The sequence below is a fragment of the Bombus impatiens genome, unplaced genomic scaffold, assembly GCF_000188095.3.
Source record: "Bombus impatiens unplaced genomic scaffold, BIMP_2.2 scf_0653, whole genome shotgun sequence".
Classification (NCBI taxonomy): Eukaryota; Metazoa; Arthropoda; class Insecta; order Hymenoptera; family Apidae; genus Bombus; species Bombus impatiens.
The window spans coordinates 289,350-303,938 of NT_177072.1; the positions used below are offsets into that span (position 1 = coordinate 289,350).

The 14,589-nt window shown below is 41.9% G+C and overlaps 1 protein-coding gene across 1 annotated transcript in view; it reads left to right on the plus strand.

Annotated features, from left to right (window-relative positions):
- The window catches only part of LOC100747341 (probable nuclear hormone receptor HR3), a 120,226-nt gene that overhangs the window by 85,329 nt on the left and 20,308 nt on the right, over positions 1–14,589 (plus strand). The window contains exon 2 of the mRNA XM_012389713.3: positions 9,531–9,758. Within this exon, the coding sequence (XP_012245136.1) occupies positions 9,531–9,758 (228 nt within the window). The remainder of the gene's footprint in view (positions 1–9,530; positions 9,759–14,589) is intronic.

The window sequence follows — 14,589 nt, forward strand, 5'->3', positions numbered from 1 at the left end:
GAGGAGGCGATGCCTGCGGCCGCGGGGGCAGAGACAATAATACGTGGTGGAGCGAGAGAGGGTGGAACCGGAGGGAAAGAGAGAGAGAAACTGTCTGTGAAGGACGAGGATGGAAAATAAAGTTGTACGGGGTGGGGATGAGTCGTGGTAGTGGGGAGTACCGTGCGCGTGTCCAAGAGAAGGAACGAACTTCTGAAAGAGTTATTTGATGATAAGGGCGAGTTAGGGGAAGTCAGGGGTGAGAAAGAAATATAAGAGGGTAGGAGGGTGAAAGGGAACATGATGTGTGCATGCAAGGAAGATTTAAGGGGAAACGCTATAAGAAAAGAGGCAATAACTTGAAAATTCATGTTGGGACAGAGGGCCAAATGGAGTATTCGAGGGATGAGGTTTCTGGAAAACGTATGTGTGCATGTTTAGGTGGGAGAGAGAGATGGCGAGAAAGATGAAACGACGTTTCGTAATGATACTATTAATGTAAGTGTTAAGGATATTAAAAAAGTGTTGCTTTCTTTGCTTTGTATAAATCATTGTTGTTGGATACAGATGAAGTAGTATGCAAAATGATTTAGTATTGTGTACCATGTCGAACATAGTTTATGCTTGAACTTCGAATCACTGATTACATTACAACAGATGGGATCGGGAATGAAAAATGCAATAGCGCGTGAAGAAGGACTGACTGTTGAATCAAAATACTTTCAATGGGCAGCGGTGCACGTTGCATTAAGTGCATTATGCTCGGCACAAAAATGAAAGTGACCTTGGCACAAATGCCTAAAGCGTACACCGATCGTGGAATCGCATTAACACTGAATATAAATTAAAACTGATTGTTACGCACCGTGTAGCAATCCCGTGGCGGCCGATATGCAATAGTTCGATTGAAAAAGAAATTGTGAAATATGAGAACTTGGAGTTCGCCGATTAAGTCTTGCATTCCGCCCATGCAACCGTAGAGAAGTTTCTCGTGCGAATATCAAATCAAGGTTATCTAATACATGTCGTACAGAAGTTTTTCCCTCTTTCTTACATATTTTTCTACATTCACATAAACAAAAAGCAGTTTATATATAACACTTCGTCTGGTATTTGCAATTTTTGCTTTTATGGCAAATGAAATAAAAATTTCCGAAAAAGGAAACATTTTTTGTGTGGATACGATACTTGAGACATGTCATAATGACGTCCATCAAGCTTCTTCTAATTTATAAAAGGTAAAGATATATCCATAAAAGTAACGTACCTCCATTTTTATTGAATCATAGTGTCTATAAAACGCCGGTGCTACGCTCGTTAGTTTAAAATCTGGTCGTAAAATACGGTTGGTATCGGGCGGAATCTCTAAATCCATTATTCCCGTTCCAAAATCCTGCTAACCGGTGGTGCGTTCGCGGTCTTGGCTACACCGCGTCGCGCCACGACTACTCAACCTTAGGTTAAAGTCGTAAACGGCGAGAGTAAACGGAAAACCATCGTGGTTCTTTAATTAGTCGCGGCGGTCGTAGCAGCGGCGACAGTTCTCGTCCCCAAAGACAAACTTTCCGAGGCGGCAATTTCCGAGCATCGTCGAGGGAAACACGATACGCACGTGTATTTAGGAGCCGGTGTGTCCTTAACGAGCTGCGCTAATAAAGTTAACGTGCTGTGCCACACGGGACGAGATCGGAAAGCCCGCCTTCCTCGCTCGTGTTCCTCGTCGTGCGTTTCCGTGATCGTTCGGAGTTGCGCAGTCGACGATCGTAGCGTAGTTTGGTTTGTCGGCGCAGCTCGGCTGTACTCGGTAGTGGTCGTGTTGCGCGGGTGGTGGGAGGGCTACACGAAACATTAGGGTGGGGAGAGCGAAGGGTGAGGCACTCGGCCATCATCGGCGGAGGCGCGCACAGTTCAGTGACCCGACGCAGCGTCATTCGGCGGTGGGGAAGCGCGGGGAGTTCTGACATATTGTGAGATGCCAACTCGCTAACGCCGGTCCCCGAAAAACACCTCTCTCTCTCTCTTTCTCTCTTTCTCTCTCACTCTCTCTCTCTCTCTCTCTCTCTCTCTCTCTCTCTCTCTCTCTCTCTCTCTCTCTCACTCTCTCTCACACTCACGTTCCTTTCTAACGTTCTTTCTCTTTTCCTCTTCTACACTTTAACCCCCCCCCTTTTTCTGTTTCCGTCTTTTTTTATCACCATTTCCCCTCTATCTATCTGGTTTTACTTCTTCTATGCTTTTTTTCCCTCGGTTACTCCCGCTCTACCCCCTCTCCTACCATTTTTTTCTATCTCTCTTGTTATATCTCTCTCCCCCTACTTTTCTTTGTTTCTTCCCCTCCGCCCCCTGCGGCTCACTCGTTTTTCCATCTTTGTCAGTTCCATTATCTCTTTCCTTTGTTCGTCTCCTTTCTCCGCCAGTGACTCGGGTATCCCGTACAGCCGCGAGGTTCATCAAACCCCCGAAATATTCTAATGCGCCAGTCGCACGGTGTTTCCGCGAGTTTTCCCCGCTGGGCCCGAGTAGGAAGCGTGGTGGCCGCGCCACATCAGATAACGAACGCGTACCGCGTGTTGGTTTTGCCACTTTTGCCGCTCGGATCGGACGGTCGATTGGATCGTGGTGACGTGCGGTGTACGCGTTGGTACGCGAGACTCCCGAAATTACCGCGGAGGAAGGAAACGTGGAGGCATCGTGACTACGTATGCGCGCGTGTACATGAGTACACGTGTGCGTGCGTGCTTGCGTGCGGGCGCGTGCATGCGTGCGTGCCAGTGGTCCCGCTCGGTCGAAGAGTACGTTCGCCTCCGTCGTTTCTCCGCTCGCGTTACACCAGCATTTTCCTCGTTCGGCCCTCTTCCTTTCTTTCTTCGCACTCTCCATTCTCCTTTCTCCCCTTTCTCTGTCTCCCGTTGCCATTGCTCCAGCAGCACTCTACTCGCCACCTCTGCTCGAGTGCTCCATGCGCGATCGAAGACGTTGCGGTTCTTCGCGTTTCGAAATACCACGAGATACACGAAATTCGGCGTGTTTTCATGGTCGGCCTTCGGTCGAACACCACGCCAGACAATGAAGAAGAAAACGACGATGGTGCCGTCGATGTGTTACCGGGACAAGCTGGCTCCGCCGTTCGACGTTGCATTCCATGTGCGTGCGTGTTAAGTGCAGCCAACAAAGTGATCATCGTGGCTGGAAAGGCTCCAGGTGGAAAACGCGCGACCTCCTCCCGTCTGTGTACGCGTTTCCCGTGGTGTGTGCTCATAGTGCGTACGTGAGTGCGTGAATGCGCGCGTTCAGTCGTCCGTGTACACATTACGTACACACCTCTCTCTGTACGTGTACAGTGTACACATTACGTTTTACATGCGGCGCTTGCGCGGCACCTAGCGACGTTTCGCGCCTACTCGCGGTGTGGGAGTTTCTGCCGCGGTGGAAACGATCGGCTATTTGTGAACGATTCACGCGTCGCTTCTTTGGGACACGGTGTGCTCCGAAAATGATCGAGAACCGTCCTGCCGCGTTAGGAAATCTCCTTCTCGAGCGGAAGGCGCCCGGCATGACGTGTCCGTTCGACATACGACGACGGTAAATGGAGCCGAAAGATTGACAGAACTGTCGTGTGACTAGGTAACGCGAGGAAGATACTCCGCCGCCGATATTCATCGACGTCGTTGAACGATAGATGTCAGCGAGATAGCGATATGTTGATTACGCGCCACGCTCTGTCACAACTGGATATTACAACTCGGTTAAAGTTGGCCGGCGTGTCGACACGTTGCTGATTTGCTTACTTGCTTGCTTGCGTGAGCACGACTCTAAAGCTCGTTCCTTGTTTCACTTTGTCGCACTGTAAGTTTCTCTCGATTGGTATTCCACACCGTTCCATCGGTAACCAAAGCCACTTATGCGTTCTCAATTTTCACGCTGTCGAGCTGCGAGTTCACGTCTACCTGTAATAGTCGGAACCTTTGACCACTTTCTACTCGATTCTGTGCAAAACAGAAGCGGATTTCATTCGTCGGATGATGCGACTATAGGTAGCATAAGAGGCAAAGTGAAATATGGATCTAGTGTCTCCTCGGTATCGTTGAATATTCGTCGCCGAATTTCTCTTTTCGTCGATTCGATTCACACTCCAAAGAAAGCACGCTTACATAAGGATAAAAATACACGATTCTCTCGTGTGTCGTCGGAAACAGCTAATAGCTTCCAGCAATCGTAAATAAGAGATCGTTGCAATATGTGGCTGATGCGTTACTATGTAACCAAGAAACCATGTTCATGCTTGGAGTCATTAATTTTCCTCCGATTGTTTGAAGCATCGTCTATGCAATATTGATACTCGATCGCTGTCTATTAGACGAATTGTACACAAAATTATGCAAAATCTCGTGGCTGCTCAATATTCTAGTTCGCTGATGAATTAATCGTTATCTCGAAACAACGAACACCGAACTTATTGATTCGATTTGGTAAACGTCAGGTTGCCTTACAATTAGATTTCACTGGAAATTGTAACTGCTGTTTCGAACTATCTCAAGTCAGAAACCTTTAATATCTCTACCGGTGATAGACGTTCGTAATAGTCTTTTCAAATAAAAGACATTTTATTTATTTCGATCATCTCTTTTTTACCTCGCGTCGTAAAAATTTGATGACGCCTATTTCTCCGTCTGGCACTTTAATTCTCTATAACATCTGACTTAGTAATAATATACTCTATATTTATTTATACTTTAACCTATATTTTTCAGAGCATGCATTTCTTTCCCCACATTTACCTTTGTTTCTTCTTAAATTATGGTGAATAAAACCAGTTTAGGCTTGAAACAGAAGGAAATGATTCGAATTTCATTATTCCCGGACATATTAGCAACGTTGCATATGTTGACCATCGTCCTAAAATCTTCAACTAGAACTCAACTAAGCTCGAGAAGGAGCTTACTTGACGATCGGGCTTAAGTTTCGAGTGTTCTGGATGTAACACGCTCACTCTACTATTTGTCTCTTTCTATTTACTCTATTCTTCGTTCCAGTCCCTGTCTGGAAAATCTTGGGTCAGCCACTCGAACGAACTCACGGAGTTACGTGATTAACTGGTTTCGACTTAATCGGTACCGTAGCTAATGATATCTTTTCGCCGTCCAGCTCTATTTATTTATCCCTGTGTGTAGTATCATTCAGAGCATCGAAAGTACATATGTACATATTTCGAACCAAGTGGAGACTCTATACGGAACAATGTGACTGGATGGCTTTGATTACGAGGACGAGAAAAACTTAACAAGATTCCTTTTCATTCACACCGTTTCTACGACCTTTTCTTCGCCCTAAGTTTTCCTTCGTCCGTAATTGGAATTTCATTGCAATTCATAGATATAAGTACGTTTTCAGAAGTCTTCTCTCCTTAGCTAAAATGTCTTATATAGAATTTTTCACGTTTCAAGATACGTTGAAATATTTTAAGTTCCTTGTAGTTTAAAGTAAAGTTATACGAGACGAATAAAGGTGGAACAAAGAGAACGTTAAAACTTCAGTTTCCTTTAATTTTGCAATAGATGGAACGTTTTAACTAAAGAGGACAAAAGTAAACCACCTAATTATAGAGGACGTCGGTAATTCCAAAAAAAGTGTGAAACGAATTTCTTTGTATAATTGTTTCTTTGTATTATTCTGCTTTCCTCCATAGTTGTTCATATAAGAACTTGCTCTAGCCAACACAATATGACATTCTTAAAATATTTCTGAGGCTGAACGATTTCGATGACTCCGTTAATAATACAGTAAATATATCGTGATCTGTCGTGGCGGTCAGATCGAACGATATCGTGCTCGATCCCGTAATTCTCTCTACAAACAAGTGGAAAAGTCTGGAGGACGTCACTGATTCTATTCGCGAATCGTTCCATGGTATATACACGTCCGATCGTTTCAAGATCTGGACAAGTTCCAGCCGTCCTCACGAAATCGAACGTCAAACGTCGAGCTCTGTTTCCGCGATCTGGCAAACACAGAATACACTCTGCTTCCGTTGGTCGATTCCACACGCGTATTTACCGTGATTCGTATGCACATGTAGGAACATGTATGCATATCTAAGGGGAAAGGCTAAAGTTGCCGAGGCATGGCCGGACAAAGCTATAACCACGGCACAAAGTGGCTTCGATTTCGGGAGTTCCGGGGTATATAGTAAGCGCTGTGCACTCTCCTCGAGGCAACGGCATGACGCACATCAAAGATGCGAGCGTGCCGGGTGACTGTACTCTGGGTTCATCGTTCTCGGTTATGTAATGTTCGACCGTATGGTGCAAGCGCCTCGACGCTACTCGTGGCGCTAGAGTTGTTGGACGAGAGAAGCACGATATACAGACACGAGCCGCTTCGAATCTTCCTCGCTCCAATACAGTAGCCGGCAGCTTGTACGAATGATGCACTAACACACGTGCATGTGTGTACATTCGCGTGCGCGTTCTCATATACATAAATACACGTATATGTATATATAGTATATGCCTACATACATAGATGTATAAGTACATATACGCATATATTCATACATACTTACATGCATATATACATAGGTACATTCGTGCACATATACATACATGCATACATATGTACATACACATCCTACATATAGTATATTTACCCATACTTACATCCATGCATTACATATATGTATATATTCGTGCATATATACATTGATACTTATATATACAAACACATTCACATACAATGCACACATGTATGTATGCATATACATATGTACGTATACATATATAATATACAAAGCATGTGAACATCGTTCCTCTTTTCTCTCTTTCTTCGGTAGCCTCGCTGGTTCTCTCCTTCTTCCTGCTCTAGCACACCCTCTTTCTTCTGTCTCGCTTTAGCGCCCTCGCAGCACACGATGTAGACGCTGCATTACCGAGCTGAGAACGAAAATAGAGGGCAACGGGAGCCACTGCAGCAGCCGCATTTCTACTTTTTCCCTCCGTTCCATCGCGTCTTTCCCGGTTCCGACTTCGTTTCCACGCGTTATCCAACTTTTTCAATCGTTTTCGCCCGCAAGAGGCGAACGAAGGCTGTAGGCTGGATGATTTTGATTGGTATCGCGTGGTAGATCGTTCGTTCGTATGCGAAGGAGAAGCAAGCGTGTGGTGATCAATGAGGTTTAAGCCCGAGACGGGAATTTGTCGCGCGCATTCCATATTCGATGGCGCGTTCGAAATCGCGACCCATAAGCCGCGATTGATTTAGGGGTTGCTTCGCACAGAGATCGGGATGTATTCTTGGTCAAAATTTAGGTTAGAAAGCATATAAATAGACATGACTGGAAATTGTTCCGTGGAATATTGGAACGCAAATTTTCGCCGCCTCGTTCATTCCCAACATCCCTTCATTCGTTTTCGTCGTCTTTCCGATATTATTATGACCAATAATTCCACGATTTCAGCAAAGGGCAGTAAGACGAATATAAAAGTTCGAAGACTATTTTCGTATTGCAGCATTTTAAGGAAAGTATCTGGTTAGCACGTGAATTATATTCAAGAAGCTACATTCTCTCGGTGATTGTGCTCATGCAGCTCCATCGATCGAGCTAGAATCGATTATGTGTCAGCACAAATTTTCTTCGACAAACGATCCTCTTTAGACTGCTGAAGAAAAATTCTTCGTGTGTTCGTGGGACATCCTATCCCGCCCTCTTTGCAGGATACAGCGTGAAACGTGTTCGGAATAGAGTACTCACAGTGTTCTATTCCATATACCATCTCACAATCGATGGGACGACATCTTGAGTCAGTTCGATGACTAAGTTGTGGAAACTCTTCACGATTGTTTTTCGCTGTGCAAAGTTGTCACAAGTTGATGGGGCGATAGCGGCAGTTATATGATGTGAACTGTAACGCGCGAACGATGGATGGTTAAAAGGATTGTGAAAATTCAGCGAAATACCACCGTAATATGTGTTCATATGTAAGGGTTGTTGGTGGATTTTAAATGAAACACCCTAGTGTGAAACGTAAATGGAGGGAAGTCTCTCAACATTCGGTGGGCCAAGTTGGGGGGCGGACAGTACGAGCCCTCAACCGCCAGAAACGACGAGAACCAGGGTATCAGTGCAAACTCCCAGTCCAGAAAATAACCTTTTGGACGATCCAGTTAGACTCCAAGTTAATTCTATACGAGGTACTCTAAACTATGGCAAATTTGAATACTTCGAACTCTGTCCCATCTTCAAATATAGAAGTATATTAATACAATTTAATTGATACATTGAATTTTCATTCTAAATAGAATCGGAAAATGATATTACATATTTCGTAGAACATTACACAAAATATTCTTCTCGATTAAAGCAGCTCCTATTTTTTTTAAAACAGCAAGAAACATCTCGTTAAAATAATTTTATTATCTTATATCTGAGAACATACAACTATGACACATGGATATTCCTTTCGCCTTATCGCAATTGTTTACGTGATAGAGGAAACAGGATTTTAGCACGAAACTTTAGTCACGTCTTCCTCGTCGACACGAGACAAAGATATCTTTTAGAGGCGATTTTTAAGATTTGATGGGAGTGCATCCGGGATAAGGAGTTGCGATTTGTAGAAACACTTGTACATGAAAGGCGTCTTTCTGCCTGACATGGTATTCGCGGTGCAAAGTGGCTGCGTTTCTTTCTAGCTTTGATTTCCTAACAGAAACGCCGACCACGTTTATCCTCCGCTTTATCGCGACACATTAAAGTGATAGGAAATCTCTGGTGTGACTCCCTGGTAGATAGCTTACGATACATTCGAACGGTTTGCCGCGGTTGCATCGCTACAGAATCCGCCGTGTAGTATTGTCTCCCAATCGAAAGGTTATCCATAAATATACTATGCGAGAACGACCGATGGTGTGATGAACTTCGACGAGCCAGGAATAAAGTGGCAACATATAAAACGTCAGACGTTTCAGTCCTTCCTCTTTGATACACGTTATCAAGAAATGATGAAAGAGTAAATAAATGTCTTGAACTGAACATTGGACGGTATTCTGGGTTTAAGTGGTAAACAATTAACAATGAATTGCATGCAGAAATAGGAATTAGGAGAAAGGAGAAATGAAACTAGGTTGAGTAATAAATTCATTCATGTTTTCTTAAATGAGCACACGAGTGAAATAAAATCTGTATAAATAACATATGACGAAGTATCCTACAATCAATAATCATCAATTATTTGAATCTTACAATTATAGCTTATAAATGTAGATTTAAATTTCATATTGGGGCGACTCAGAAATCAATCCGAGCATTAATATACATAGCAATTCAAGATTAAGATACGAAAACTTTCCTTACCTAAAAAACAAAATTTTACGAAAATAACCTCTAATCAATATCAGTTAATCTACCAGATGAAAAAACTTAATGTAACCGGACTTTATATGTAACATGCAACGACTGAATCTCTAATTAGTTACTCTTTGATTATTGTATCAGTCTTCGATTGACACTTGGTGTTACAGACAATTTAACGTTTTCCTTTGTTTATTGCTTTCAGCCCAGATCGAAATAATCCCGTGCAAGGTGTGTGGCGACAAGAGCAGCGGCGTTCATTATGGCGTGATCACCTGCGAGGGCTGCAAAGGCTTCTTCAGGCGGTCTCAGTCGTCGGTCGTCAACTATCAATGTCCGCGGAACAAGAATTGCGTGGTCGACCGTGTAAACAGAAACCGGTGCCAGTACTGTCGGTTGCAAAAGTGCCTACGCCTCGGCATGTCTAGAGATGGTGAGTGCATATCGTTGGTTGGAGCCTCTGTTTTCTCGGAGAACCTCAAGGTTGTCACGGACTCGCGTTAGTTTACGTTAGCATCTCTAATGAACAACGTAACGACTGCTACTTAGAAAACGATGTCACTCTCTTGGAAATTTATCCGTGGATATATTTCCATCGATTAATGTAAACACTTATAGTAAAACTAACAGAAACTGTATCGTTTGTTGCTTCTTAATATTTGGGGGCTATAAAGGAAGATAATGATAACCAAGCTTTACGTTCTCAGCAGAAAAACAACTTTTTTCAAATTTAATATTCTTTCAATCAATTCTTGCCTGTTTATTTGGTTTTCGAATTTTATACGTATTTTTCCTGTCCTCGTGAATATTGCAAAAATATTGATTGTCCCAACACTAGGTATGCTATTGTTTTTTTTTTTTTTTTAATAAAAGTTTATTAGACTTTTGGATTTAACAGGTTATTCAACTATGCAATATTTGAGTTTATTTATTTATGTTATATTCCTTTTAGATATCAATATAAAACTCAGTAAACCAACAGAAATAACATTATCGTATTTTTCCCGCTCTTGATTTATATTCGGTTTCTAATGCATTTTAGATAGTTATGATGAATTGTTCGATTTTTATTATCTACGGCTAGGGATGGAAAGAAAGGAATTGGTAAACAAATGAACTATACGATAATGCTTATGTATAAGTGTCGCGTTAGAAGTTCCAGCAACGATCCAACAAATCACGAGCGTCGATATGGAAATGGAATTTCTTTGTTTCGAGCGCTATCATCGAGTTTAATTACGCGACACGTGAACGTGTACGTTCTACGATATACACTCATATGTGCATTCTGTTCTACCGAATATAACAGAATGGTCAATTACAAAATGAAATTTATATCACGATTATACGATTCAATATATTATTTTTTGTTTATCCCTTTCGATGTCACGATTCATATTTATGAAAGCAGCTAACGTGCGGTGTGTATTTGTTCGGCTTTTATAATACCACATTGCATCGATTTATACTCTGAATATACGTACGCGCCCTATAAAAGTGATCGACGTTTGCATATAAACGTTTATACACAATGTCGAAAAAAAAGAAACCTAAAAGTTGTCAAATTAAAAAACAACTTTGTGTTTCAATAACGTAAATTGCTGCGTATTATTCCCAAAACGATGTTCTCTATGGAACGTTATAGCAAATTTTCAACAAAAGCCAATTCACGGGATACGAATGTCACAATGGACGGATCGATGCAAATGTATGTGTTTGAAAACGTTTCAGAGTGGCAACGTTTTGTCAGTTTTATTCGTTTCGATCGATTCGAAATTTTGCGAATTTACGTTGAAGCGCATTACCATGGCGACGTCACACGTAAACATTCAACAGAGAGAGAGAAAAAGAGAGAGAGAGAAAGAACTCGTCAAATCAGATACACGGGGATAGCAGCGGCCACGCGTGCCTCTCGGGGTGTACGACCCTTTATCGGAGGCTGTCCAGCCCCCTCTCGACCCGAACCTCCGCCACGTCTCAACACCCCCGCACGATTCTCTCTTTCTCGCTCTTTCGCTCTCCTCTCCGTACAGCTAGGCCTCTTACCACGTTGCTCCACCTTATCGGACCCTGAGTACTTACTTACACGAGATGTCTTGGACACGTTTAACGACATTCACGCGCAAGCGTTCAGGTCTGTGCCCCGGCTATGTGGCTGCAGGTAGCTTTTTAGATTTTCACGTGGTTGAATGTCGGTTTTATCGGAGAAATCTTATGAATTTGACAAAGATTGGAAGAATGCAATTGAAATGATAGGATAGATAAAATTTTTTGTGGAAAATAAATTAATTTTAGGTATTTCTTCGATTTGAGGAATCTGTCCTTTTATCGCGAAGCATTAACTTAAAATATTTCTTTCAATTAGACATTCCTTTGAATTAGATATTTCTTTGAGATAAAGAATTTATGTCATAAATTCTTTATGTATTATGTAAAGTTATGTTCTGCATGTACAGTGGTAAGGAAGGAAAGTTTAAAATTGCTGCACTATGGATATTAATAATCTTTTATCATATTGATGACAGTCATCAATTTCAAAGTATATTATATTTATTCACTGCTCGTGTCAAATGTAATTTTGCTTCGTAGCTCCTATCTTTCAATCTTTCTTTCGCCCATCACTGTAGGTACATAGCGTGGAAAATAGTTAAACTTTATTATAGTTTGTTATATATTTTATATATTTTAAATATATTTAATATATATTTTATAATTTTAATTATTATAATAATATATATTATATTATATTTTAATAATTATAAATCTCATTTATATAAATTTATATAATTTTAAAATTATATAAATAAAATTTAAATAAAATAAAATATATTTATATAAATATATTCTAAAATTTTGTATAGATCTCTATAATGAAAAATAATTCGTACCAGAAGATACAAATTCAATATTACATCCCCCCCCGTCCAATTTGTAATTCTTGTAATTTTAATAACTTGAAATGCAATTTCATGTATTCGTGCAAATCTGACACACTGTACGATATTTGATGAATTGGTCATCATGTAAAGAATTGAAAGAATCCTAATCGCTTTAAAAAAATTGTCGTCATAACAACATAAACGTATAATTATTGTTAAAAGGAGAATCATCTTTTTTTGAATCTTCACGTTATGTCGAGGCACGTCTACGTGTGTTGAAGTGTTTCATAGAGGTTGTTTCGACAGTTCGTTTTTGCGAGTGCTCATAAAGTTTTTTAATGAATACTCTCCGAGCTTCCAGGTTTCTGCCGTTAGATAAAAAGCCACGTTCGATAAAGTAGCAGCCGAAAAGCAGGACATTGCGGTCGCGTCTGAATGGAATCGCAGCTGTTTTTGATATGAAAGAACGGACTTTGCTGCCGATCTAATTGTTCATCTTATATTGTCACAATTTAAAATTAACATATTTCTCTGCAATCCTTAAAATCAATAAAAAAATTGTTTTTAAAAATTCTCTATATTGTAAACGATGAAAAAGGAATTAAATAGGAATAGTTCGAGATTTAAATAAGATTAAATTGTGAGGTAGAAAGAACGAGTTTGGAAATATTATCCTAATCGTGCAAGTTGGTTCTTCGATAATAATCGACCGTCTCCTCTCCAGTCATCGTTTGCAAATGCTTGATAAGGATCCAATCGATCTTCATCTCTTCTGTACGCCATGCTGCTCCTTCAAAGAACATCCTCCCTTAGTCGACAGATTAAAATAGCATTTATCAAGCAGTCGATTCAAAATATCTGCATTTTTTGTTAATCAACCGTTCACCTTCGCCGACGAGATTCATAAATATTCTTGAATATTTTAGAATAAGATCCTGTTATCATGAACTTTGACTTCTTGAAAAATTTACGCTCTTAATCTCTTATGACTAATGAAGCAGATAGCAGAAAGAAATGGAATTTCAAGAAATTTTAGACATCCTCTAGCTTTAGATTTCATAGCACTTTTTAATGAATTTTCTTAATTCTAATGAATTTTCTTCTTCTATTTTAGAAGTATTTGTGGAATTATAGTAAAGTGAAAGAGGAAAGGAGGAAGAATAAGGAAAAAGAGGAAGAAGGTGTATTTATAGTGAACTCATCTATCACATTCTCTAGCAGATCTTAGACCTTAGAAGAAATAGGGCCTGTAGGTCCTGGTGGAATTTAGGTTAAAGGCAGCATTTCTATAGAAAGGACCATTAAATGAGGATTTTTAAGAATTCTATAGAAATAGCATTACAGATATATTCAAACTCTTTCGATCGCCAATATATTAATTACATTTCCAAGAATTCTACAACCCTTTTCCCAATCCCAAATTCTTCATCCTCAAACCCAGCATTCCCGACACATCAAGTTTCCAGACTGCCTACCCTGTCCCCCTTCTCCCAACAGGCTGTCAAAACCGAAACGTCGAATACCTCACGACCGAACGCTCCGCCGTGAGGTCATTGACGTCCCATTCGTTGAATCCTCACCGCGAGGTGTGTTGGTCGCGCGTCGCGCACCCCTGGACACGCTGGAATCCCTTAAATGGTTTGATATGCTATCCGAAAGACGAACATCTCGAGCAACGAGAACAAATCCTCCCCGATGTACATAGATTCGGCATGATAATCGCGTTGCTTCTCACAAGCCGGCGTCCGGGAGTATTTGCGTCTGTTGATAAGGAGCCAGTCTTCTTGTCCTCGTCTCGTTGCAGTATGCGCTCTCATATACGCTCAGAGGAGAGTGCATCGTGTGCTACCGGTGATGCGCGCGCGCGAGCGCATACTCTTCCTGTTGTCATCTTTCTCTCCCTCCCTTTCTGCCAGCGTTGTCACGCTCTTTCCCTCTGTCGTTGCCTCCTCGTTGCTTCATCAGAATCCCCAGTCTGCTTTCTCGGTCGCTCGTTTGCCGCGTTCGGTCGATCACCCTCCGCTTCTGCCTCTCCGTCGTCCGGCTAGAGCTTCTCTCTCTCGTTTTCCTCCGCGGGCGATCCCGATAGCGGTTTCAGCTGGCAGCTGACGTCTCGCGACTCGTGTCTCTCTTTCTCTTTCCCCTTTTTCACGCGTCTCGTTCACCAACGGCTCACATTTCTCTCTCGCGCGTAACCAACAACCCCGTCCCCGAGAGCGGGACGGTACCAAACTGATGTGTGTGTGCACGCGCGCGCCTGAATGTGTGCGTCAAGTCATGCGTATGCGGTCGCACAACCGACCGCTCGAGATTCGTCGTGAGTGCATCGAAATGCGTTTTAGAGAGGACGAACGGAAGCACCGCTCCCCCCCCCCCCCCCCCCCC